Genomic DNA, 23,237 nt, shown 5'->3' with positions numbered 1-23,237 from the left:
TTTCTTTGATAACAAATTGTTCATAATTTATTGTACTTAATATGTTCATATCTCTTCCTAATACCTTATTTTGAGTTTTCTCTCTACCGTGTTTTTTTTTTCTTGCCTTTTTCCCCTCCTTATTTCTTGCTTTTTGGTAGATTGGTCAAGTTTTATTTATTTTATTTTTCGTCTCATGATTTGAAAGTTACAAATTCTATTCTCATTCTTCTGACTTTTCTATCCAGGAGACAGAAGAATATATCTGAACCTGTTTCCTCATTTTCTTTGGCTATAGGGTGTGCTTTGGGGATAACTAGGTTGAATTTTACCCATTGGAAGCAAAGCTACTGCTTGTGGCCTAGAAAAATATAAAATATAGAGTAAAGCAATCAAAATCACCACAGGAGAGGAGCCCTATGGGTCTGTCTGTGTGTGTGTGTGTGAGTGGATGGTTATTGGAAAATGGCAGGAGGGCAGCTCATCAGCACTGGTCTTGGACTTCGGCCACCCACCCGACACTTATCAAAAGTGTCTGCAGAGGGCTTCCCTGGTAGCGCAGTGGTTGAGGATCTGCCTGCCAATGCAGGGGACACGGGTTCGAGCCCTGGTCTGGGAGGATCCCACATGCCGGGGAACAACTAGGCCCGTGAGGCACAAGTACTGAGGCTGCGTGTCTAGAGCCTGTGCTCCGCAACAAGAGAGGCTGCGATAGTGAGAGGCCCGCACAACGCGATGAAGAGTGACCCCCGCTTGCCACAACTAGAGAAAGCCCTCGCACAGAAATGAAGACCCAACACAGCAAAAATTAATTAATAAACTCCTACCCCCAACATTTAAAAAAAAAAAAAGTGTCTGCAGATGGACCAAGGGTCCACAATTGCCTCTTGGTTAACCTCTGCTTTACCTTGACCACACTTTAGGCAGGCTTCTGTCTTCACTGCAGGCCCCTGAACCCTGCTTTCCCCCAAGCTTGAGCAAGCACAAAAACACTGGGATATGCCCCCCACCATCAGCCTCTCCTGAGAATTGCCCGACCACAACGGAACACTTTTCCTGCCAAACCTCACTGGTATTTCCCCTTGCATGTTCAGCTTTCCCTCCAAAGATTATGCTTATCTATACTTGCCTCTCCTCTACCCTATAAAAGAAAACCCTTTTTCTGTTTGATTTTAATACGTTTGCAGATTTCTGAGATGCGAGTGTTCTCCCTATTGCAATAGTCTTTCTAATTAAAGTCTCTATCTAAGTCTCTTACCTAAGTCTGGATTTGTGTGTGTGTGTGTTTTTTAAACTGCATATTTTATTTATTTATTGTTTAATAAATTTATTCATTTTATTTTTGGCTGCGTTGGGTCTTCGTTGCTGTGCATGGGCTTCCTCTAGTTGCAGTGAGTGGGGGCTACTCTTCATTGTGGTGCGTGGGCTTCTCATTGTGGTGGCTTCTCTTGTTGCGGAGCATAGGCTCTAGGCGCACGGGCTTCAGTAGTTGTGGCACGCGGGCTCAGTAGTTGTGGCATGCAGGTTCAGTATTTGTGGAGCATGGGCTTAGTTGCTCCGCGGTATGCGGGATCTTCCTTGACCAGGGCTCGAACCTGTGTTGCCTGCATTGGCAGGCAGATTCTTAACCATTGCGCCACTGGAGAAGCCCATGGATTTGCATTTATTTGACAAGATACAGTCATCATTTGCTGAGACCAAAATCCTGGATAACATCAGAAACCTGGAAGGTATACTCCTTAAGGGCAGAAGGAATAGTCCCCTTACTTTTCTTTCCAAGAACTTAGACTGCTCTTGAAACATGATGTACTAAATATGTGTTTCCTGAATGGATGAATGAATGAATGAATGAATGAACAAACAGTTGCTCAACTCAGGAGACAGAGAAGGAGGCTGGGAGACCTGGTGCCTGGTCCCTCGTCCTTCTTTTCCTTAGAAGCTAGATTCTGCCCATTCACAGCTGTAACTACCAGAGATCTGGAAACATATCCTCTACCTTGGAAATATGCATAGTCACAGAGTGGGAAATTTTGTTACTTAAAAGAGCTACATCGTTTGGAAGAAGATCTCTAAAGTCCTTGCTCCTGCAGGAGACAGTGACTGGGTGACAACAGTGGAGTCACACGGTTAATGATGGCAGTCTCAAATAAAGCCAAAACAATAGCTAGAGATGCAAACATTTTTGCCACTTACTTGAGTTCCCTGTCACCTTTGCCTTGCTTTCTCCATGTTTACCGTCTCCAACTTCTTGCAACTAGATTGCATACGTGTGTTTCAGGAGCAGCCTGGCCCAACCTAGTGACTGAGGCAGGAAGCTGGTCTGTTAGTCTCAGCTGCTCTTGACAAAGCCCCGTGGGCTAAAATCTGTTCACCCTTCCCCCAGAGCTGCTGCTAAGGCAAGTCCCCATTCCCTTGGTGGCTTTGTCAGGCCTTGTTTATCTTTTCATCTCTCTTGACTGGCTCTGGACTATTTCTGGATCCCATATCTGTCCTCTGACAAATCCCACATCTCCACCAGCTCCTTGGTGTCTGTAACTCTGAGAGGCATGGAAAAATGACATTGTCCAACTGAACCAGCATTCCGCTGTGGCAAAAAAGTATATTTGTCCAAAGCAATTTGAGCACACATGAATGTCCCTAGTCACTAAACATCCCCAATCGCTGGTTTTCCCCACGGAGAGGTTTTGCAAACACCCATCTCCATGCATTTTTATGCTCTGATGTTAATTTTGATGGATTTTTTTCTCTCCCCTTTACTTGATTTAAATGAGACTATTTAAATGAAAAAAAATCATTTAAATCCATTTTAGCTGATTATTCCTTCTCTGAGCTGTTCCTAGAACAGCTAGAGACAATGTAATTACTAACAGCAAGAGATATTTCCCCGTCATCTGGTGTGGGCTCTCTGTGATCAGCCCGCAGGCTGGGGTTTACTTTTCTCCTCCCACTGACCTCACTTGTAGCTAACCTGTAGTCTGGTGGCCTAGCCTGTTTCTAAACAGCTGACCTCTGCCTGGTCCAACTCACTCTGACAGAGCATCTTCTTGTTCCCCAGTGGGATGTTAGGGGAGGAGCAGCTGAATGGAGCAGAGAGAGGCCTGCCCACGGGTAACTGATGACAAAGGTGCAACTGATCTGTGCACCCAACGTGCTCCCTCTTCCATGAATGTGGGCTGCATTCCAGTAGCTGCATCTGTTCACTCTCCCTGCCCACCTCCCCCATGCAGAGAATTGAGGATACTATGTTAGTGAAATCCTCTTCTCTCCGTCATGTGTAAGGCCCAGAAGCAGCTACACTGATTACAGCATCACCTCCTACCTTTCCAGCTACACAGTTGACCAGCTGTGCATCAGTCTAGGAAAGTCACCCTGAAACCCAGCTCTAGTTTGGGGAGATGACACACTCTTGTTTTGTTCCAAGAGATGATCTTCTGTGGTCCTTGCAATGGGGAGTACCTTACAGGCTGAGTGCAGCAGCCTGGCTGGGGAGGGAGGGATCTATTTACAAGTCTCGGATGAGACAGGTACTTCTAAGTCAATCAAAACTTTTCATATCCCAAAAGACACTAATGCTCAAGTGAACACAGCAGCCACTGAATTAGACTGGGCACATCACACAAATGAACTCTGATTATTGTATTGTTTTCTCGATTGCCTTGTGAAACTAAGTAAAGTTACATTTCCTGATTCAGAGGTTGTGACGAAAATGTCCTTTGGGGAAACAAATGGGGAAATTTTTTTTTTTTTTTTTTTTGCGGTACGTGGGCCTCTCACTGTTGTGGCCTCTCCCATTGCGGAGCACAGGCTCCAGAGGCGCAGGCTCAGCGGCCATGACTCACGGGCCCAGCCGCTCCGCGGCATGAGGGATCTTCCCGGACCGGGGCATGAACCTGTGTCCCCTGCATTGGCAGGCAGACTCTCAACCACTGCGCCACCAGGGAAGCCCGGGAAATTTTGCTTAACAGATGTGTCGGCCCTTTGCAGGGCAGAACTGATTCTGTAAGCTGTCCCCACAAGCACACATTCTGTAGCATATCAAGCGGCGCACTGAACATGGCAACCGAAACAGGTTCTCCCAAGCTCCAAGGTATTTTGAGTTGAAAGATAGAGTTTTAAAGTGTTTTCTGGGTTTCTCTGAAGATCTTAGAGAAATCACAGATTATATGAAACAAAAGATTGTTATCTTACCCAAATGCTAACTTTATTCATCTGTCTGCATATTGGCAAACGGTGCAAATGTAAATGTTGGAAAATTCCATTCAGTCTATGAACCAAAGAAAAATTTCTCACCAAAGAAAAATTTTAAAATCTTACCAGCTAAATGTCCTGCACACCTTTTACATAACACTGCTAAAAAGAGATCTGATTTGCTTACCTATGATATTGAGATTTTCATAATGAAATTTTAGGTCACTTTTCCATCTCCTGAAAGCATGAAGAAGCACTTAATGACATTTTTAATTTATAGAAGCAGAAGGAGATAGCCTCCTTAGACATATGCTTACAAGATGTCTTATAGAATAGATGTTAAAACATTGGCTTGCAGGCTTCCCTGGTGGCGCAGTGGTTGAGAGTCCGCCTGCCGATGCAGGGGACACGGGTTCGTGCCCCCGTCTGGGAAGATCCCACATGCTGCGGAGCGGCTGGGCCCGTGAGCCGTGGCCGCTGAGTCTGCGCATCCGGAGCCTGTGCTCCGCAACGGGAGAGGCCACAACAGTGAGAGGCCCATGTACCGCAAAAAAAAAAACAAAACAAAAACAAAACATTGGCTTGCTCTAAAATAATATTTTCCAAGTGTGGGACCAGAAGGATGTCCTTCTCTAACTTAGAAGTACATTGAGAGGGAGTTCCCTGGTTGCCTAGTGGTTAGGATTCTGGGCTTTCACTGCCACGGCCCAGGTTCAATCTCTGGTCGGGGAACTGAGATCCCATAAGCCACTTGGCTTGGCCAAAAAAAAAAAAAAATTACATTGAGCATGAGAGTGGAGAAAGGGGTTACTGTGAAATGGAAGTCTACATGCCATTTCTCCAAAATTGTTTGATGATCTTTGAAGAGACTGCAGAAAAGGATGAACTGAGGGCACCTGACTAGTTCCATTCAGGTGTAGGTTGGACAAAAACTCATCCAGTGAAAAAAATGACTCATTTCTTGGAAGTAAGACTGCCTCAGAACTCAAAAACTTATCATCAGTAAAGGACAGCCAAGTTGAAGAGGACTTTCTCGATTCCTTTGCTGTCACTTATTTGAAATCCAAGTTCAATTTCACAAGTTCAAATTGCCTCTGTGCTTTAAAGCCATTTTTCCTGAGAAATGGGGTCTAACTTGCAATGACATTTGATGTGCTTCAAGATGTTTTAAAATGATGGACATTTTAGACATGGAGAGCTTACAGGAGGAATTTATGGACACAAAAGACCTGATTGACAAACAGCTAGTCTCCCCAAACGAGCCTATACCTACAAAGAGCATGGGCATTCTTGGAGTGGTGGAGATTAATTCCTACAAGTCTAAAACTCTGCTGATGCTAAGAAGTTAAATCCTAAGTATTCCAGTCTCAAACACTTTTCTTGAGAGGCTGTCTAGCACGATGTCATCACATTGAGCTGACACTAGGAACCAGTGTAGTGCGGGCTTGATAAAAGCAGAGCTGCAGGTCAAAGTGTACATTTGTCTCTATTCCATTTTACCACTACATAAAGGAAAAGAACGATGTCATAAAGGCTGCAGGCAATTCAGAGAGGTGTTACTGGGAAAGAAAGCTGAAAGAGTAAAAATATGCCACCATAGCATGGGATAGAAGGAAATATGTCGTTACTTTTTATTAAATATAGGTAATATCTGTTTAACTGATACTATTACATTTATATATTCCTTTTTTAGAAGTGTTACATGTATGTATCTTAAGAATATACAATAGTTAGTCTATAAAATTTTTAAAAATAAATTTATTTATTTTTGCTGCGTTGGGTCTTCGTGGCTGCGTGCGGGGTACTCTCTAGTGGCGGAGCACGGGCTTCTCATTATGATGGCTTCTCTTGTTGTGGAGCATGGGCTCTAGGCACACGGGCTTCAGCAGTTGTGGCTCGTGGGCTCTAGAGCACAGGCTCAGTAGTTGTGGCGCACATGCTTAGTTGCTCCGCGGCATGTGGGATCTTCCCGGACCAGGGCTCGAACCCGTATCCCCTGCATTGGCAGACAGATTATTTTTTTTTTTTTAACATCTTTATTGGGGTATAATTGCTTTACAATGGTGTGTTAGTTTCTGCTTTATAACAAAGTGAATCAGTCATACATAAACATATGTTCCCATATGTCTTCCCTCTTGCGTCTCCCTCCCTCCTACCCTCCCTATCCCACCCCTCCAGGCTGTCACAAAGCACCGAGCCAATATCCCTGTGCCATGCGGCTGCTTCCCACTAGCTATCTACCTTACTACGTTTGTTAGTGTGTATATGTCCATGACTCTCTCTCGCCCTGTCACAGCTCACCCTTCCCCCTCCCCATAACGTCAAGTCCGTTCTCTAGGAGGTCTGCGTCCTTATTCCTGCCTTACCCCTAGGTTCTTCATGACATTTTTTTCCCTTAAATTCCATATATATGTGTTAGCATACGGTATTTGTCTTTTTCTTTCTGACTTACTTCACTCTGTATGACAGACTCTAGGTCTATCCACCTCATTACAAATAGCTCAATTTCGTTTCTTTTTATGGCTGAGTAGTATTCCATTGTATATATGTGCCACATCTTCTTTATCCATTCATCCGATGATGGGCACTTAGGTTGTTTCCATCTCCGGGCTATTGTAAATAGAGCTGCAATGAACATTTTGGTACATGACTCTTTTTGAATTTTGGTTTTCTCAGGGTATATGCCCAGTAGTGGGATTGCTGGGTCATATGGTAGTTCTATTTGTAGTTTTTTAAGGAACCTCCATACTGTTCTCCATAGTGGCTGAACCAATTCACATTCCCACCAGCAGTGCAGTAGGGTTCCCTTTTCTCCACACCCTCTCCAGCATTTATTGTTTCTAGATTTTTTTGATGATGGCCATTCTGACTGGTGTGAGATGATATCTCATTGTAGTTTTGATTTGCATTTCTCTAATGATTAATGATGTTGAGCATTCTTTCATGTGTTTGTTGGCAGTCTGTATATCTTCTTTGGAGAAATGTCTATTTAGGTCTTCTGCCCATTTTTGGATTGGGTTGTTTGTTTTTTTGTTATTGAGCTGCATGAGCTGCTTGTAAATTTTGGAGATTAATCCTTTGTCAGCTGCTTCATTTGCAAATATTTTCTCCCATTCTGAGGGTTGTCTTTTGGGGCAGACGGATTCTTAACCACTGCACCACCAGGGAAGTCCCTAGTCTATAAAATTTAAATATATAATAGAGTTTAAAAGTTAAAATAAATTGCTGTATCAGAGGATAGAAAGAGTATGAAAATATTATTTTTTCTCATACATATGTCAATTAATTCTACTATTAATTACCACTAATTGCTATTATTAATTGTTTTGTTTAAATAATAGCATTTATGTAGCAGAAAGTAAACAATACAGAATGATACATAATTTCAAATAAGCACCTATTTTTATCTTTGTATAGTAAAATTTAAAAAGTAATAGCTCATCTGTGTCTATTTATTACATATTATATTATTAATTTTTTTTCTTTTTTTGGTCTGGCCTGGCATAGCTGTCTTGGATTGTCTTTCTAAAAAGTTGGTCGTCCTGTTTGTCATTCAGCATAATCCTTCTGAGATTCATCCATGTTGTGCGTATCAGTTGTTCAATCCTTTTTATTGCTTGGAAGTACTCCGTATTACGGATATACCCCTGATGTTTCTTTTAATTCATTCACTAGCTGATGGACATTCGTGTTGTTTCAGTCTGGGGTGATTATGAATGATGTTATTTTAAACATATGTATGCAGGTTTTTGTATGAACATGTATTTTTATTTTTCTTGAGTAACCCTAAGAGTAGAATTGATAGGTTGTACAGTAAATATAAACTCCCATATTGTTTTCCGAAGTGGCTGTACCATTTTGCATTCCCCCAGAAATGTATGAGTTGCTCTGCATCCCAGCTAGAACCTGATAATTTTAGAGTTTTAAACAATGTTCCTTTTTCAGCCATTTTAATAGATGAATAGTGCTACTTCATTACTTTAACATTTTACAGCAGTCATTTTGATGGACATTCACAACTGCCTCGAATGGAATTGAGACAAAAAGAAAACATAAAGGAAAGTCCCCCAGTGAAACCGGAGAATGGGACAGGTGTGGAAAGGGCCCTGGGGAATGTACGTGACTTGGAGCGTATTTTGGGTAAAGAGTCAGCTTGTGTTTGGGGAAGAGCAGGAAAGGGAATCAGCCAGACTCGCCCTTCCCCCAGAAGCTCACACCCCCAGCCCTGAAAATTCTCAGAGTCAATGAAGGGATGGGGGAGGGGAGCGGAGAACTCTTGTTCAGAAAGTTCTCTCTCAGAGGCATCCCTAAGCTCCATGAAGGCAGCCTGCTGTCAACCTCATCGCCTGCTCTCTGTCCCCAGAAGCTGGCTCATTACTGTCTTATCACAGGAGCCCAAGAGATAGAGTGGAATGAATGAATGAGGGTCTCTGGACTGCTTAAGTTGCTCCCTCTCACCATCCCTTTGTGAACCTCACCCAGAAGCAGTGACTGCCCTCTCTGCCAGCCCAGGGAAAGCCCCTTTGCTCACCCCAGGTCCAACTTGTGGCCCATTTGGTCTTTTCCTCACCACCTCTCACCCCTGCCCACTCCACTGCTCCCGCCTTCCTACTGCTTCTTCTCTGGGCGATTGACACAGCCTTCTAACAACTCTCCCTGTACCCCCCTTCCCCTTCTCTCCCCCTTTCTAATCTATCTCATCTGCACCAGATGCTGAATTCATAAATCCCAGCTCTTATCCTGCAGCGCTCACATCCAAGCTTCTGCACCGGCTCCTAGGTATCCACAAGAGAAAAGCCAACAGGCAGGCTGGGTCTGGCTCCCTTCCTCCCACTGGCCCTCTGGGGGCTTGACATTGTGGTCAAATTCCACCTTCATGTCTTTTTATCCTCCCCTTTCCTGCTGAAGCCACAACCAATCCAGCCTGTTGGGCTCCTTGAGAACCAGACAGAGGCGGGTTTGAACTCTGGTCCCCTTATTTCCTAAGCAAGGGGACATTGACAAATTCCTTAACCTCAGCCTCAGTGGTCCCTTCTCTAGAATGGGCAATAAAATGACCTACCTTTTGGGGCTTCCCTGGTGGCGCAGTGGTTGAGAGTCCACCTGCCGATGCAGGGGACACGCGTTCGTGCCCCGATCCGGGAAGATCCCACATGCCGCGGAGCGGCTGGGCCCGTGAGCCATGGCCGCTGAGCCTGCGCGTCCGGAGCTGTGCTCCGCAAGGGGAGAGGCCACAACAGTGAGAGGCTCGCGTACCGCAAAAAAAAAGAAAAAAAAAAAAAGAATACCTACCTTTTGTGTGGTTGCAAGGAGATGGTTTGTATAAAGGGTCTGGCACATGGTAGATACAGAATGGTAGATATGATTTTTGGTAATAATCAAAAATCATTGGTAATTCCTGCCTCAAGTAGAAAAAAAAAGGTTAAAAACAGGGGTATAATTAATTAATTTTTTTCAAGTAGGAAAAAAAAAGGTTAAAAACAGGGGTATAATTAATTAATTTTTTTCAAACCCCTTTCCAGCCCTAAACTGGAGGATTCTTCTCTAGAATCATCAGAGAAACAGCCTGGAAAAGATAGGGTTTCAAGTGTAGGTGTTGCTGCCTCTGAGTACAATGTCCCCACCCTGGCATGTGGGGTAACCCTCAGCCTAATGGCTCACACACCTTAAAGAGGAGCCGGTGAATCGAGGTGCCCTCCATCTCCCCTCTGCCCCCTTCCCACCCCCAACCAGCCTTTCTGCTTGGGAGGGAGGCCTCATGGGCTAAAAGACCAAAGTGCCCAATGGGACGTGGTAGGGAGAAGAGCCAGTGAAGAGCTCTCATTTTCCCGGGTGGACAGTTAGGTTTCTCTCATGTGAGACCCTCATGAAGGGGGAAGACAAAGATAAACCAAGAGACCGGGCATTTCCTGAGGGCAGTCACTGAGCTGGGACTGGGCAAAGGGCTCCAGAAAACACACTGATGATGGTTGGAGTTCTTCCAAGAAGGGGACCTCAAACTTCTCCAAAGCGATGGGCCTCCTTGGAATAGAAAGTTCCCTAGCGTTGATGGTGTTCCAGAGGGAACTTCATGTTGGAGTATCGGGGTGGAGCATGAAGCTTCAAATGGGCTGTTTGATGACACGCCCTCTCAAGCCCAGCCTCATTCTGGGATCTATAACTGACAAGGCTTCAGGGTTTCAAAGGGCTTCCAGCTGCTTGAAAAGCAAAAATAAACAGAAGAAGCTCGTATGTCAATAAAGCGAGGCACTAGGAAAGCAGGGGCTTTTAATAGGAGGCAACGTCAGCACAAGGAGACATATACAAAGCTGGGTCATTTTTAGGATTTGGTGAAGGCACATTATTCTTTTGACAATAAGAATAAAGAAAGCAATTAGAAACTCCAGGAAAATCAAAAGCTGTACAAAACAGCCATCACCCAAATATAAAGCAAATGAAAACATGGCAAGCCTTCGAGTAGTTGATGGAGCCTAAGGAAATTGAATACATGCGACCTTGATGCATTCTTAACCACCCTTTGAGTGGCCTGGGCCTCACGACACTGGATCGGAAGGGAAGGAAATATAATCCTTGGGTACATATTCCTTCACTCAGCAGTGGACTATACTCATAGTAATATTGGTTCATTGATTTTTTTAACTTTTAAAACCGATCTAAGGACAAAATGCAACTGTCATAATTATGATTTCAAAACAGCATTTAAATATTATCATCTTTTAAAATGTAAGACTATTACAGACAGGTTGAGAGGCAGATGAATGGGGGGAGGGGAAGAGGAGAGATAGGAGCGGTAAATTTCTCATTTTATATAGCGGGAAGGCATTAGATGGTGTCTCCACTCTATGGAGGAGGAAGGAAGATGCAGCGTTTAGAGCGCAAATGTAACCGATAGAAGAACCCAAACTATTTTAACTAGCAAAACTCAGGAGGAATGGGGGAGAGAAGAATGGGAGCATATAAGTGAGCTAAAACGTGATTTTCCGTAGAAGAGCGTATTCGTTTCCTAAGGCTGTCACAACAAAGCACCAAGACCCAGGTGGCTTCAACAACAGAAGTTTACTGTCTCACAGTGCTGGAGGCTGGAAGTCTGAGACCAAGGTGTCGGCAGGGCTGGTTCCTCCGAGACTGTGAGGGAACACCCGCTCTATGGCTCCTAGCTTCTGGGGTTTGCTGGTAACCTTTGGGGTTTCTTGGCTTGTAGATATCACTCTAATACTTGCCTTCACCTTCACAAGGCATCCTCCTTTGTGTCTTTACACGGTGTTCCCTCTGTGTCCCTTTTTTTTAATAAGGACGCCAATTTTATTGGATTAGGGCCCCCCTTAATGCCTTCATTTTAAATTGATTATCTCTTTAAAGACCCTATTTCCAAACATCACATTCTGAGGTACTGGGGGACTTCAACATAGCTTTCTGGGGGGAATACAATTCAACGCATAGCAAAGAGTCATAGATATTGTCTAAAAGTTTCTGTATCAAGACAAGGTATTCTATGCATATAATTTAGATTTATGCAGGTCAATATCACTTCATTCCAGGCAGTGGGGCCCCAGCCCTGAGCCCCAGGCTTTAGAGAGCTTGGCCCTGACTCTAGCCTACAGTGCCAGGCTTTTTTTCAGTATAAGTATGTCCCATGTAATATTGGGGCCACACTTATACTAAAAAATTATTGTTGTCTAACCGGGTGTCCTGTATTTTATCTGGCATTCCTACCTGAGACATGCCTTTCAAGGGGACTTTTCCACCTAGATCCTACACCCCAACTTCTGGAGCTGGGGCCATGGAACTCTCTGCCCAAATAAAACGGCCTGAGCCTGCTTCCAGGGCCTCTGTAAACCTTTCACCCTGACCACTCCTCCCCAGGCAGAACTACACCAGGGTGTGTGTACCCTTAGGCCTGAGTCAGTTCGAGGGAGGTAGGGAATGTGGACAGAGCTTGGGTGTGAGGGCTGTGGTGTTCACTTCCCTATGCCTAGGGCCCCTCGTGATACAGGATGGAGCCTGGGGTGGGAAGAGAAATAGGACAGCTGTAGGTGGGGGGTCCTCTGCCTGCCTGTCTAGTTCTAGGCTGGGACTCCAAGGAGTACAAGAATTCTAAAGTTGAACTTGGCCTTCAAGTGGTAATGAAGGGACATTTGTAAAGGTAGGAGAATAGAACATATTATGTAGCTTGCAGGATTTACAACTTTTAAATATTTAGACATATGTTACGTGCATCCCCAAATGTACCCTTGCCCCAGGTCCTGCAAATGTTATGGGCAGGCCCGATATGTGTAACCACAGCAGAACTAAAAACAGACAACATCCCAAGTTGTCGCCTCTGGGGAATGGATGGGGGAGGGAAGGGTGGGAGGCAGAGGACTGTAGTATTTTGTATTAAGCCTCTCTGTCCATTTTTTTTTTTTTTTTTTTGTGGTACGCGGGCCTCTCACTGTTGTGGCCTCTCCCGTTGCGGAGCACAGGCTCCGGACGCGCAGGCTCAGCGGCCATAGCTCACGGGCCCAGCCACTCCGCAGCATGTGGGATCTTCCCGGACCGGGGCACGAACCCGTGTCCCCTGCATCGGCAGGCGGACTCTCAACCACTGCGCCACCAGGGAAGCCCCTCTCTGTCCATTTGATTTTCGCGGGCCTCTCACTGTTGTGGCCTCTCCCGTTGCGGAGCACAGGCTCTGGACGCGCAGGCTCAGCGGCCATGGCTCACGGGCCCAGCCGCTCCGTGGCATGTGGGATCTTCCCGGACCGGGGCACGAACCCGCGTCCCCTGCATCGGGCAGGCGGACTCTCAACCACTGCGCCACTAGGGAAGCCTGCATTCTTTACTTTGTTATGAAAAGTATTCAAGTTCCCAGTTCCTCCCTTAAGTCTTCCTGATCCCCAGCTCACACACCCTTCTCTCAACCCCTACACCCCATGCTGTGCAGCATTCTGTTCTGCCTGGCCTTCTCCCAGAGGTCTTTGCAGCCAATGCCACCTGCCCAGGCCGACTGGCCTCCTGTCTCCTTGTCTTCCCCTGAGAGGTAGCCTTGGGCCGAGGTCAGCGTGGCCCTGTGACCCTGCCTCCCCGTGGTCAGCAGCCTTGGCCAGAGCTCCTCTCCTCCCTCCATCTCCAGCTGGTGCTCCCCACTTGTACACCCTAGGAAGCCCCTCAGGGTTGGGAGAAGCCTGCAGCCCTGACTGCAACCTCTTTCTGCAGGTTGGTGTGGAGCAGCATAGCATGGAAATCTCGCTGCAGCCTGGCCTGTTGATGAGAAGCGGGTGTCCTGAGGGCTTTCTGCTGTCGGTGAGCTGCTCCACACTCCTCCTGGCTGGCCCCTCCTTTCCCACCCCTGTTCTCTCATGTCTCCTCCCTACCTGCTCCCCTCTCTCTTCTTTTTCTCTCTCTGCCCTTGTCTCCCTATTTCTCCTTTTGTCTCTTTGCATTACTCTGTAGTCCTCTGCCAACTGCCTCTACTGCACTTTCCAACAAGGCATGGGGACCATTGCTACTATTTCAGACCCCAAACCCTGCTTCATACATGGTGTTAACCTACCTCCGCCCCACCCTCTAAATCTACACCTGCATTTAATCCTGGCCTTTCAAGCTGACCCCTAACAAGTGGCCTTGGCCTGTTCCAGTGCACCATAGCTACCTAGGGACTGGGATCCTGACCTTATATCTCTGGTCCCAGTCTAGAACCTTAATTCAAAGACTCACTCATTCACAGCACTCCCCAGTCCCACCCCTAGCCTTTGAGAAGGCGTGGGGCTGAAAACTAGAAATCTGCTATGTGCCCTGGGTGTGTGGCCGAGGTCTGAATTTCTGGAAATTGTGGGATTGGCGGGCAGAAGAACAAAAATAATTGCAATGAAATATGCCGCAGTTAGTGCCGCTGCTGAAAACGGCCCCTGCGAACTAAGGGAAAGGTCAGGAGAGGGCAGTGAGGATGGTACTAGGCGGCAGGGACCAGAAATGCCAGCTAGAGAGTGTCCAGTGACAGAGAGGGCAGTGCCACACAGAAGGGAGGGGCTGGGGAGGCCCTGAGCAGGTGGAGGAGGGCCGGGGGGCAGAGGCTTCCTGTTAGGAGACTGGAGGTCTTTTCCTTCATTCATTCATTCAACACTATTTACCGAGCACCCGCTAAGTGGCTGACCCTTTGGCAGGCACTGGGGGTATCGCAGTGAACAGAAAAGTGCCCACCCACGTGGAGCTCATATTCAGACTGGGGAGATGGACAAGAATTACACTCACAGATATGTCAGAGGTAAGTGTTAGGAAGAGGGACGGGGAATTCCCCACTGGTCCGGTGGTTAGGACTCGGCGATTTCACTGCCATGGCCCGGGTTCAATCCCTGGTCGGGGAGCTAAGATCCTGCCAGCCGAGCGGCATGGCAAAAAAAATGTAAAAAGGAAGAGGGACAAATAAAGCAGGGTGAGGGGACAGAGTGACAAAGGCTGATTATGTAAGGTGGTTGGGGAAGGCCTCTCTGGGGAGCTGGCATTTGAAAATCTCCATAGACTAGAGGGAGTGAGCCCTACAGAGTCCAGTTTGAGAAAAGAACGAGAGCAGTGCCCCCAATGTGGGAGCAGGTGATGCGTGAGGCTGGACACCGTTAGCGGGGTGGAGATGGGGCCAGACAAGTAGCCAGGGGCAGATCAGAGAGGCACCTCCTGGTTTCCAAGTTCTGAAGAACTGAGACTGGAGAAGAGCTGAGAGGCCCTCACACCTGAGCGAAGGGGAGGGGTGTGTGGAGAGGAAGGTGGAGGGTGGGAAAGGAAACGGGAGTGAGGGCATCACGGTAGGGTCAGCCAGGGACCAGGCCGGCTCTGCCTGGGCTGGGGCCTCTGGGCTGAGGCCGATGCAGGGGAGGAGATGGGGCCTGGCCTGCTGGCCCTACCCACAGCCTCGGGAGCCCACACAACGCTCCGACGCTCGAGCTGTCCCCACATACCCGCAGTGTGCGTGCACCAACAAGCACATATGGAAAATCAGCACAGGCTCACGTGCGTGCAAACAGAAATGATTGTGCGTGAACGCACGAGTGCACGCACACTCCTCGTGTGAAGGTAGGCATTAGAAATTCTAGAACATCAGGGCTGAAGGACATCAGACCATCTCATCTGACTCCCACGTAGGACAGAGAAACTGTATTCTCAATGGCACAGGCAAGACTCTTCCTCCTGGGAGACCCACAGGCTTCACCAAGTCCCGCCAGGAGCCACTGAGCTTCCTCCCAATTATTCCAGCAAGCTGTGTGGAGGGAAAGTGGGGTTGGAATCAAGACCAACCTGCCCTCTCCGCATGATGGCAACAGCCCCCAACCACGGCTGGCCACACATCTGAGCACCAACGGTCTCCTTCTTCTCAGAGCCAATTTCAGGGCCCAGCGGACCCTCTTTCTCCATCTCCTTTTCTGTGTCGTCCTTTCTCTACCTTCAGGTCTAACCCTGGCTGTCGGTGATTGCTCTCTTTCTCTCTTCCCCCATCTCTGTCTCCCTTTTCTCAGTCTCTCGGTTTCTCTCCAGTTCCCTCTGTGCTGGGCTCTGTCCCTCTCACTCTATTTTCTCTCTCTCTCCAGGATCTTTTTTTGCCTTCCAGGAAAAGCTGACGTGGACCCCTGGTCAGCTGGAGTGAGGCCTCTTTGGGGTGGTGGAGTCAGGCTGGCTGAGCCTCTGCAGCAGGAAAGGGATTGGCCGCCCTGGTGGGAGGGGAAGGCAGGAGGAATGGGAGGAGAAAGGGCTGGGCTCCTGCGGAGGGCTGGGGAAGGGGGAGCAGAAAGAAAAACTCTGTGGGAAGAAGTGAGCACCACCTCCCCTGCTACGGTGATCAACTGTCCCAGTTGGCCTGGGACTGTCTGGATTTTAACACTGAAAGCCCCGCATCCTAGGACTGTTGGTCACTCTACCCTGAGGCCCACAGGAGCCAGGATGGGGCTGGCAGGATGGGCTCCCAGACCTGACTCCTTTCCTCCACCTCCTAATTCTCCCTTCCACCGTTGCAGGGCTGCTGAGGATCCAGGGATGGTGGAGGGGTTTTAGGGTCTGAGAGAAGCTCTCTAGCCCTAGGCCTTTGGGCCTCCATCTGTGATCTGGGGACCGTCAAGGTATCCATATACTCACCGAGGACCCCCATCTCCAGGTCCACAGGGAGCTTCCGGCTGGGAAGAGGAAGGGGAGCCGACCTCCAGTTTGTGTCCTTGCCTGCTCGCATTATCTCCTGTGGGATGGGCTTTTCAGGAAGAACTTTCAGTCGATGAGGGGATGATGGTGCAGGGAGAGCGAGGGGTGGGGGTGGGGGGTGGCTGCCTAGGAGTTGAAAAGCCCAGTCCTTGGAGTTGTACCACCGCTTCTCAGGCTCAGCAGGGAGTGGCCCTGCGTGGCCCACTGTGAAGCACCTTGGAGGACACCATGCTTCTCGGTAGAGGCACACTGGACCCTGACGGCCCTTGTCCCATTGTCCTTCTTGGTAGAGGTGGGGCACACTGCACCCTCAGGAGGTGATGGGATCTGGGCAGATGGGGAAGAGCTGTCAGTGACCAATGTGTGCAGACTCAGTTCTGCCTGGGTGGGCAGGTCCCTCTTGCTTCTCCTGCCATAGCACCACCCCGTTCGCCCCTGCCTCCACCCCCGGCTGTTCTGCATGGGATTCCAAGGGCAGCCTAGTGTTGGGCTGCCATCAAGGTCTTTGATGATGGGGAATGGGGGTGAAAGGACCCCCAGGAAGTCTGGTAACGTGCTCACTCACCCGACAGAGGGTGGGTCTCCCACATTGTATGAAATATTCTTAAAATGTCCTGTTCTGAGGAAGCCGGTCTGGGCCCAGGGTCCTGATCTTTAAAATGAGGGGGTGGAGAAGGTGACCTCCAAAGTGCTTTCATTTCTGGCAGCTGAGGCCCACGCAACTCACCCATTCATTGAGTCAAGGGGTATTTACTGAGCATCCTCTCTGTGCCAGGGGTTAACAACAACAGGGGAGACAAGATGTCTGCCTTGAGCAGGCTTCCTCTCTAGCAGAGGGGTCTCCCATTAAACACATGAGAATAAAGTTATGTCAAGTGAATTAACTGAGAAAATCTCTAATAGGAAAGACAGTTCCAAATAAGTAAGCTAACAGAAAAAAAAATGCAACTTGAAGAAACCAGCAATGCAGATAGAATGAAGCTTTCAAAAAAAAGCTATTATTAATGTCAGAGAAATACAATATATACACATGAAACAAGAACTGGATGCACATCAGAAAATCTACAAACAATAAATTCTAGAGAGGGTGTGGAGAAGAGGGAACCCTCTCGCACTGCTGGTGGGAATGTAAATTGATACAGCCACTATGGAGAACAGTACGGAGGTTCCTTAAAAAACTACAAATAGAACTACCATATGATCCAGCAATCCCACTACTGGGCATATACCCTGAGAAAACCATAATTCAAAAAGACACATGCACCCCAGTGTTCATTGCAACACTATTTTACAATAGTCAGGTCATGGAAGCAACCTAAATGCCCATTGACAGAGGAATGGATAAAGAAGATGTGGTACATATATACAATGGAATAAAAAGGAACGAAATTGGGTCATTTGTAGAGACGTGGATGGAGTTAGAGACCGTCATACAGAGTGAAATAAGTCAAAAAGAGAAAAATAAATATCGTACATTAATGCATATATGTGGAATCTAGAAAAATGGTACAGATGAACCGGTTTGCAGGGCAGAAATAGAGACACAGATGTAGAGAACAAACGTTATGGACACCAAGGGGGGAAAGCAGGGTGGTGGTGGTGGTGTGATGAATTGGGAGATTGGGATTGACATATATAGACTAATATGTGTAAAATGGGTAACTAATAAGAACCTGCTGTATAAAATATAAAATTTAAAAAAACAAAGAACTGGACACAAGTATCCTCTCCCTGGAGGATGCTAGTGTTGGGACAGCAGAGCCCAGGGAGCGACGCTGCGTCCCCAGACAGGCGGCACCTAAGGTGGGGTTTCAGGCACTTGGGAGGCCACAAAGAGACTATTCCAAATGGAGCGATGTCCTTCAACCTCACCTGGCTGCCAGGTGGGTAGTCCTGGGTGATGGAACCATCTCTGTGAGCCTGAGTGTCTCAGAATCCCGGTCTGGAAACTGAAGCCCAGCTGGTTCCTGTCCGGAGCTTTCTTTTACCCGCTTGGAGCTCAGTCACACCCCTGCCTCCCACCCGCCCACCACTTCCAGCCCAGTGGGGAGCCAGGGCTGGAGCCCTGGAGCCTGGGGACCTCCGGGATTACATGTGTTTAGGGCAGCCCAGCCTCAGAGCCAGCAGGCAGGCCTGACACAGGCGGGCCAGGAGGATGTGTTTTCTTACAAAAACATCTCTAACGTTTTGGCTTCTTACTGAGGCTTCGGAGCATCGTGGGTGTTTTATACAGTTTGGCCTCAGCTTTTCACTGGAACACACCCACCACCCACACAGACACACAGTCACAGATATGCACACTCACTTCTACACATAAACATGCACACACACACACACACACACACACGCCCAAATATACAGACAGACTCACATACACCCACACAAACACAGAGACACACAAAGACTCAGCCTCACACTACACAAATACACACACCCAAACATTTCCAAACACACAAATTCACCCATACATGGTCTCACACCCACATCCACACAAACACACATACAAGCTCATCTGCACATAGAGATGTCACACCCACACTCAGACATGTGCACACAAGTGTACACACAATCCCTCACACCGTCTCAGCCTGGAGAATGCCCCCCACCCCCGCGCATTTTTTTTTTGTTCAAAGTGAGGTTAGACGTCTCCCACCTTCCACGGGATTCAGTTTCTCACCCTTCGCCCCATAAAAATCCTTCTGGCCACATCTTTTCTTGGGTCTTGTCCAGCTAGTGCTGTGTCTTTAAGGAAGTTGAAGCTGCTAAAAGTGAGCGAGAGAGGAAAAAAAATCCAAAAATTTGGCATCTTTTCCCCCTCAAGTTTCTGGTGTCACTTATGAAACACGGGTCCTTGTTGCTGCAGAGAAGCAGTTGTTTTGCTGGAAGGAGGAAGTATACGGGCTGCCTGGGCTTCCTTCCTGCAGCCTCCTCTCAGCAGACGGTCTCAGGCACCCTGTTCGGATAAGGAAAGGGCAGGCCCAGGTGTGCAGACTGAAGGTGGGGCAGGGACCAGGCTGCCCCTTCCTCCAGCATCTTCATCTTCCCTTGGCCCTGCAGACCGTCCAGGGCTAACTCTTCCTTTGTTGCTTTTTTGGTCCCATCTTAGAAGAGGCTCTGCTTGACTAAGAAAGAGTAGTTTGAAGGTAAGCCAGCTGGAAGAGGGCTCCAAGGGCCAGTGGGAGGAGAGGGCAGCCTGCCGGGCACAGGGCCTGGGCTCCCCTGGGCACTTTCCTGTTGGTTTGGGGTGCTTGGGACAATCCCTTGCTTGGGTCTGTCCAGGGGGCCTCAGTCCCTCTAACAACCGCAGCCCTGGAAATCTCAGCAGTATTTGGGTTGAGCCACTGGCCTCACCCAAGCCAGCTGACAGGTCCTGGCAGGGGTTTATTTAGGCAGCTGCCTGGCGTAGTTTGAACCGAATAGGCCAAGGGTGTGATTCTGTAGAAAGGGTCTGGTGTCTGCTGTGGTCACGGGCCAGTAGGAACGGGAGAGCGGTGGGTGGGGCGGATGGGGGTGGTGTGCACTGCACAAGGGGCCTTGTCTAGGCCGGGGCAAAGCATACCTATGGGGGGCTCTAGTGGGAGGGACTGCGGCCAGGATGTGGGAGGGCAGGAGGGAGGTTCTGCCGAGTGCTGGGGGGAGGAGGTGGCTGGAAAACAGATCTCAAGCCATAAAGTCAGCTCGGAGCTGGCCGATGCAGGGAGAGCTCTCTGCTCAGAGAAGGAGCTGGGGTCCTCTTCCGTCCGGTCTTCACCTGCTCCTGACTGCATGACCTCGGGCAAGTCCTGGACCTTCTTTGGGCCTCAGTTTCCCCTCCTATAGAATGGGGGTGGTGGGCTAGGTGGTATTGGGTCTTAGCTGGATAATGCTGGCAGGTCCTTCTGATGGGGAAGAGCTCTGGGTCAGGGTGCTGAGAGGGACGAGCGCCTTCTGCGTGTCCTCGGGGTCACCCTGGTGGCATGTCCTTCTCTGCAGGAGGTAGGATGCAGGAGCTGCGTCTGCTGTGCTGGGTGGTCCTTGTGGGCCTGGTGCAGGCCTGTCCCGAGCCCTGCGACTGTGGGGAAAAGTACGGCTTCCAGATCGCCGACTGTGCCTACCGTGACCTGGAGGCCGTGCCACCCGGCTTCCCGGCCAACGTGACCACGTTAAGCCTGTCGGCCAACCGGCTGCCGAGCTTACCAGAGGGCGTCTTCAGGGAGGTGCCCCTGCTGCAGTCGCTGTGGCTGGCGCACAATGAGATCCGCAGGGTGGCCGCTGGTGCCCTGGCCCCTCTGGGCCAACTCAAGAGCCTGGACCTCAGCCACAACCTCATCTCTGACTTTGCCTGGAGCGATCTGAACAACCTCAGCGCCCTCCAGCTGCTCAAGATGGATAGCAACGAGCTGACCTTCATCCCCCGCGACGCCTTCCGCAGCCTTCGCGCCCTGCGCTCACTGCAGCTCAATCACAACCGCTTGCACACGCTGGCAGAGGGCACCTTCGCGCCGCTCACCGCACTGTCCCACCTGCAGATCAACGATAACCCCTTCGACTGTACCTGTGGCATCGTGTGGTTCAAGACGTGGGCCCTGACCACTGCTGTGTCCATCCCAGAGCAGGATAACATCACCTGCACTTCACCCCACGTGCTCAAGGGCACACGGCTGAACCGCCTGCTGCCGCTGCCTTGCTCGGCACCCTCGGTGCAGCTCACTTACCAGCCCAGCCAGGACGGCGCCGAGCTGCGTCCCGGCTTCGTGCTGGCGCTCCACTGTGACGTGGACGGGCAGCCAGCCCCCCAGGTTCACTGGCACATCCAGACGCCCGGCGGCACCGTGGAGATTGCCAGCCCCAACGTGGGTGCCGATGGGCGTGCCCTGCCCGGTGTCCTGGCAGCCAGCAGCCGGCCGCGCTTTCAGGCCTTTGCCAATGGCAGCCTGCTCATCCCCGACTTCGGCAAGCTGGAGGAGGGCACCTATAGCTGCCTGGCCACCAACGAGCTGGGCAGTGCGGAGAGCTCAGTGAACGTGGCACTGGCCACACCAGGCGAGGGTGGCGAGGATGCACTGGGGCGCAGGTTCCACGGCAAAGCGGCCGAGGGTAAGGGCTGCTACACGGTTGACAATGAGGTGCAGCCGTCGGGTCCTGAGGACAACGTCGTCATCATCTACCTCAGCCGTACTGGGGGCCCCGAGGCTGCAGCAGCAGGAGGAGGGGTCTCTGGGAAGCAGCCCCCAGGGCTGCTCCTGCTGGGCCAGAGCCTCCTCCTCCTCTTCCTCAATGCCTTCTAGCCCCACCCCCACCCAGGCTGGGCTGGAGGAGGCCCAATGCCTCGTTGACTCCTGCCCCTGACTCTGCAGCCGTCCCTTACAAGTGCTGCAGGGGTCTGGGCTCGGCAACTCTCGAAGCCTGCATCGGGGACTTCCCATCTTCCTACCTCCCTTTCTCATCTCTTCTGGAACACTCACTGCCCCAACTTCTAGACTTGCTCAAAGCTAGTGACTAGGACAGAATTTGACCCCGTAACTCACCGTCTACGGTGCTAATTGCTGCTAACAACAATGCCATGCTCCCTTCTCGGGGCAGCGTGCTGACAGGGCGGCGCCCTAACCAAGCTGGGTGGGGGGGACTCACCGATGGAATTCTGGGCACTGGGACTGACAAGCTGCCGGAGGCTATGGGCGGGGCTTGGGGCTTGGGGCTTGGGGCTTGGCAGGGAGGTAGGCTGAAGCAGACAGGACACAGGAGACTAGGATGTAGCGGAAGTGGCTGGCGTGGCTTTGAGGCTCTCTGACCTGCTTGAGCTCCTGCTGACCTTTGGCGTTCTCTGACGACCTGGGGGCTTGGGAGGCTCTGCCCTCATCTCAGACAGGACTGGAGTGTCCAGAATGTCCTTCATCTCCTCACCCTTCCTCCTTCAGTGTGCCCCTCCACCCTGGACACCTGCCCTGTCTTCCTCTCCAGGTATGCATCTGTAGCCTGCCCCTCCAGAGAGACCAGGCAGCCTGGGGGCGGCAGAGAAATAAACAGCATTTCTGGTGCTCCCCTGCATCTGCCTGGTGTTTTGTCTGGATCTAGGGGGCCCCTGGTGGAGGATAGGACTGGAAGGACAGCCAGCCTGCCTGTCCACATGTTCTGGGGCCTGTGAGGCAGGGAGGGGTGGCCCGGTGGTGGGTTCAGGGCTGGGTTGAGCTGCAGATGCTCTCCTCCACCCCCCACCTAGCCCACGGCACAAATGGGGGCATGAGCCTGACAACCACTGCAAAGGCTTCCCTGGGGTCCCTGAGCAGTGGCCTGAAGGAGGTGTTTTGGAGGGGGCATGGGGGAAATCAAGTGCCTGGGTTGTGGCCTCTCTTCCCATTCCTGCTCCGGGAAGAGATGTTAGGGAACAGTGAGGAAAGCGGGGATGGGCAAGGCAAGATGGAGGGGAGAGAGAAAGGAGGAGAGAGGGGATGTAGGATGGGGTGAGAAGGAAAGAGAAAGACCCAGAGAGACTGAGGACAAGAGAACATATTTGAAGGAGAAGCCAGAGGAAATGAATGGTACTTCCTCCCACATTTCCAGAAAGAGGAAATAGTATTCCTGGAGGAAAGTCTTTTCCTCACAGAGCAGGGGGATCAGGAACTGACTTGAGGGGTGGAGGGCCTGGCAGCAAACTGTGGGTCTCTTAGGATGGGGTCAGAACCTGGAGACCGTAGAACCTGTGCTGGGTCAGAGACACGTCTCCCTACTGCCTTTATCCCTGCCCCTTTCCTGATCAAATGGTGCTATGCATAGGGACAAGACCCCATGAGAGAGGCTCTGAAGCCTCTGACTAGAGCCCCCAGAACTGCTGAGCCCAGCAAAGTGGAGGCAGGGAGGCCAAGGAACGTGGGGTAGCAGTTGTGAGCCTTGGAGGCTGGCCAGCCCCGCTTCCTCCTCCTTCTACATAGAGC

At 49.9% G+C, this 23,237-nt stretch overlaps 1 protein-coding gene across 2 annotated transcripts; it reads left to right on the top strand.

The window, feature by feature from the left end:
* The first annotated feature begins 19,169 nt into the window (after positions 1-19,169).
* Positions 19,170-22,353, top strand: ISLR (immunoglobulin superfamily containing leucine rich repeat). 2 transcript variants are annotated; one of them, XM_012535383.3, is made up of 2 exons: positions 19,170-19,469; positions 20,299-22,353. In XM_012535383.3, the coding sequence occupies exon 2, from the start codon at positions 20,307-20,309 to the stop codon at positions 21,591-21,593; it is 1,287 nt and encodes a 428-aa protein (XP_012390837.1). In that variant the 5' UTR covers positions 19,170-19,469; positions 20,299-20,306; the 3' UTR covers positions 21,594-22,353. The 2 variants fall into 2 exon arrangements, with proteins under 2 accessions (XP_012390837.1, XP_049562448.1); XM_049706491.1 differs by lacking the exon at positions 19,170-19,469 and adding an exon at positions 19,950-20,101.
* The last annotated feature ends 884 nt before the right edge of the window (positions 22,354-23,237 follow it).

Source organism: Orcinus orca, chromosome 2 (assembly GCF_937001465.1).
Source record: "Orcinus orca chromosome 2, mOrcOrc1.1, whole genome shotgun sequence".
Taxonomy (NCBI): Eukaryota; Metazoa; Chordata; class Mammalia; order Artiodactyla; family Delphinidae; genus Orcinus; species Orcinus orca.
Note: the sequence above shows the minus strand (reverse complement) of the source record. Positions and strands in the feature narration are given on the sequence as shown.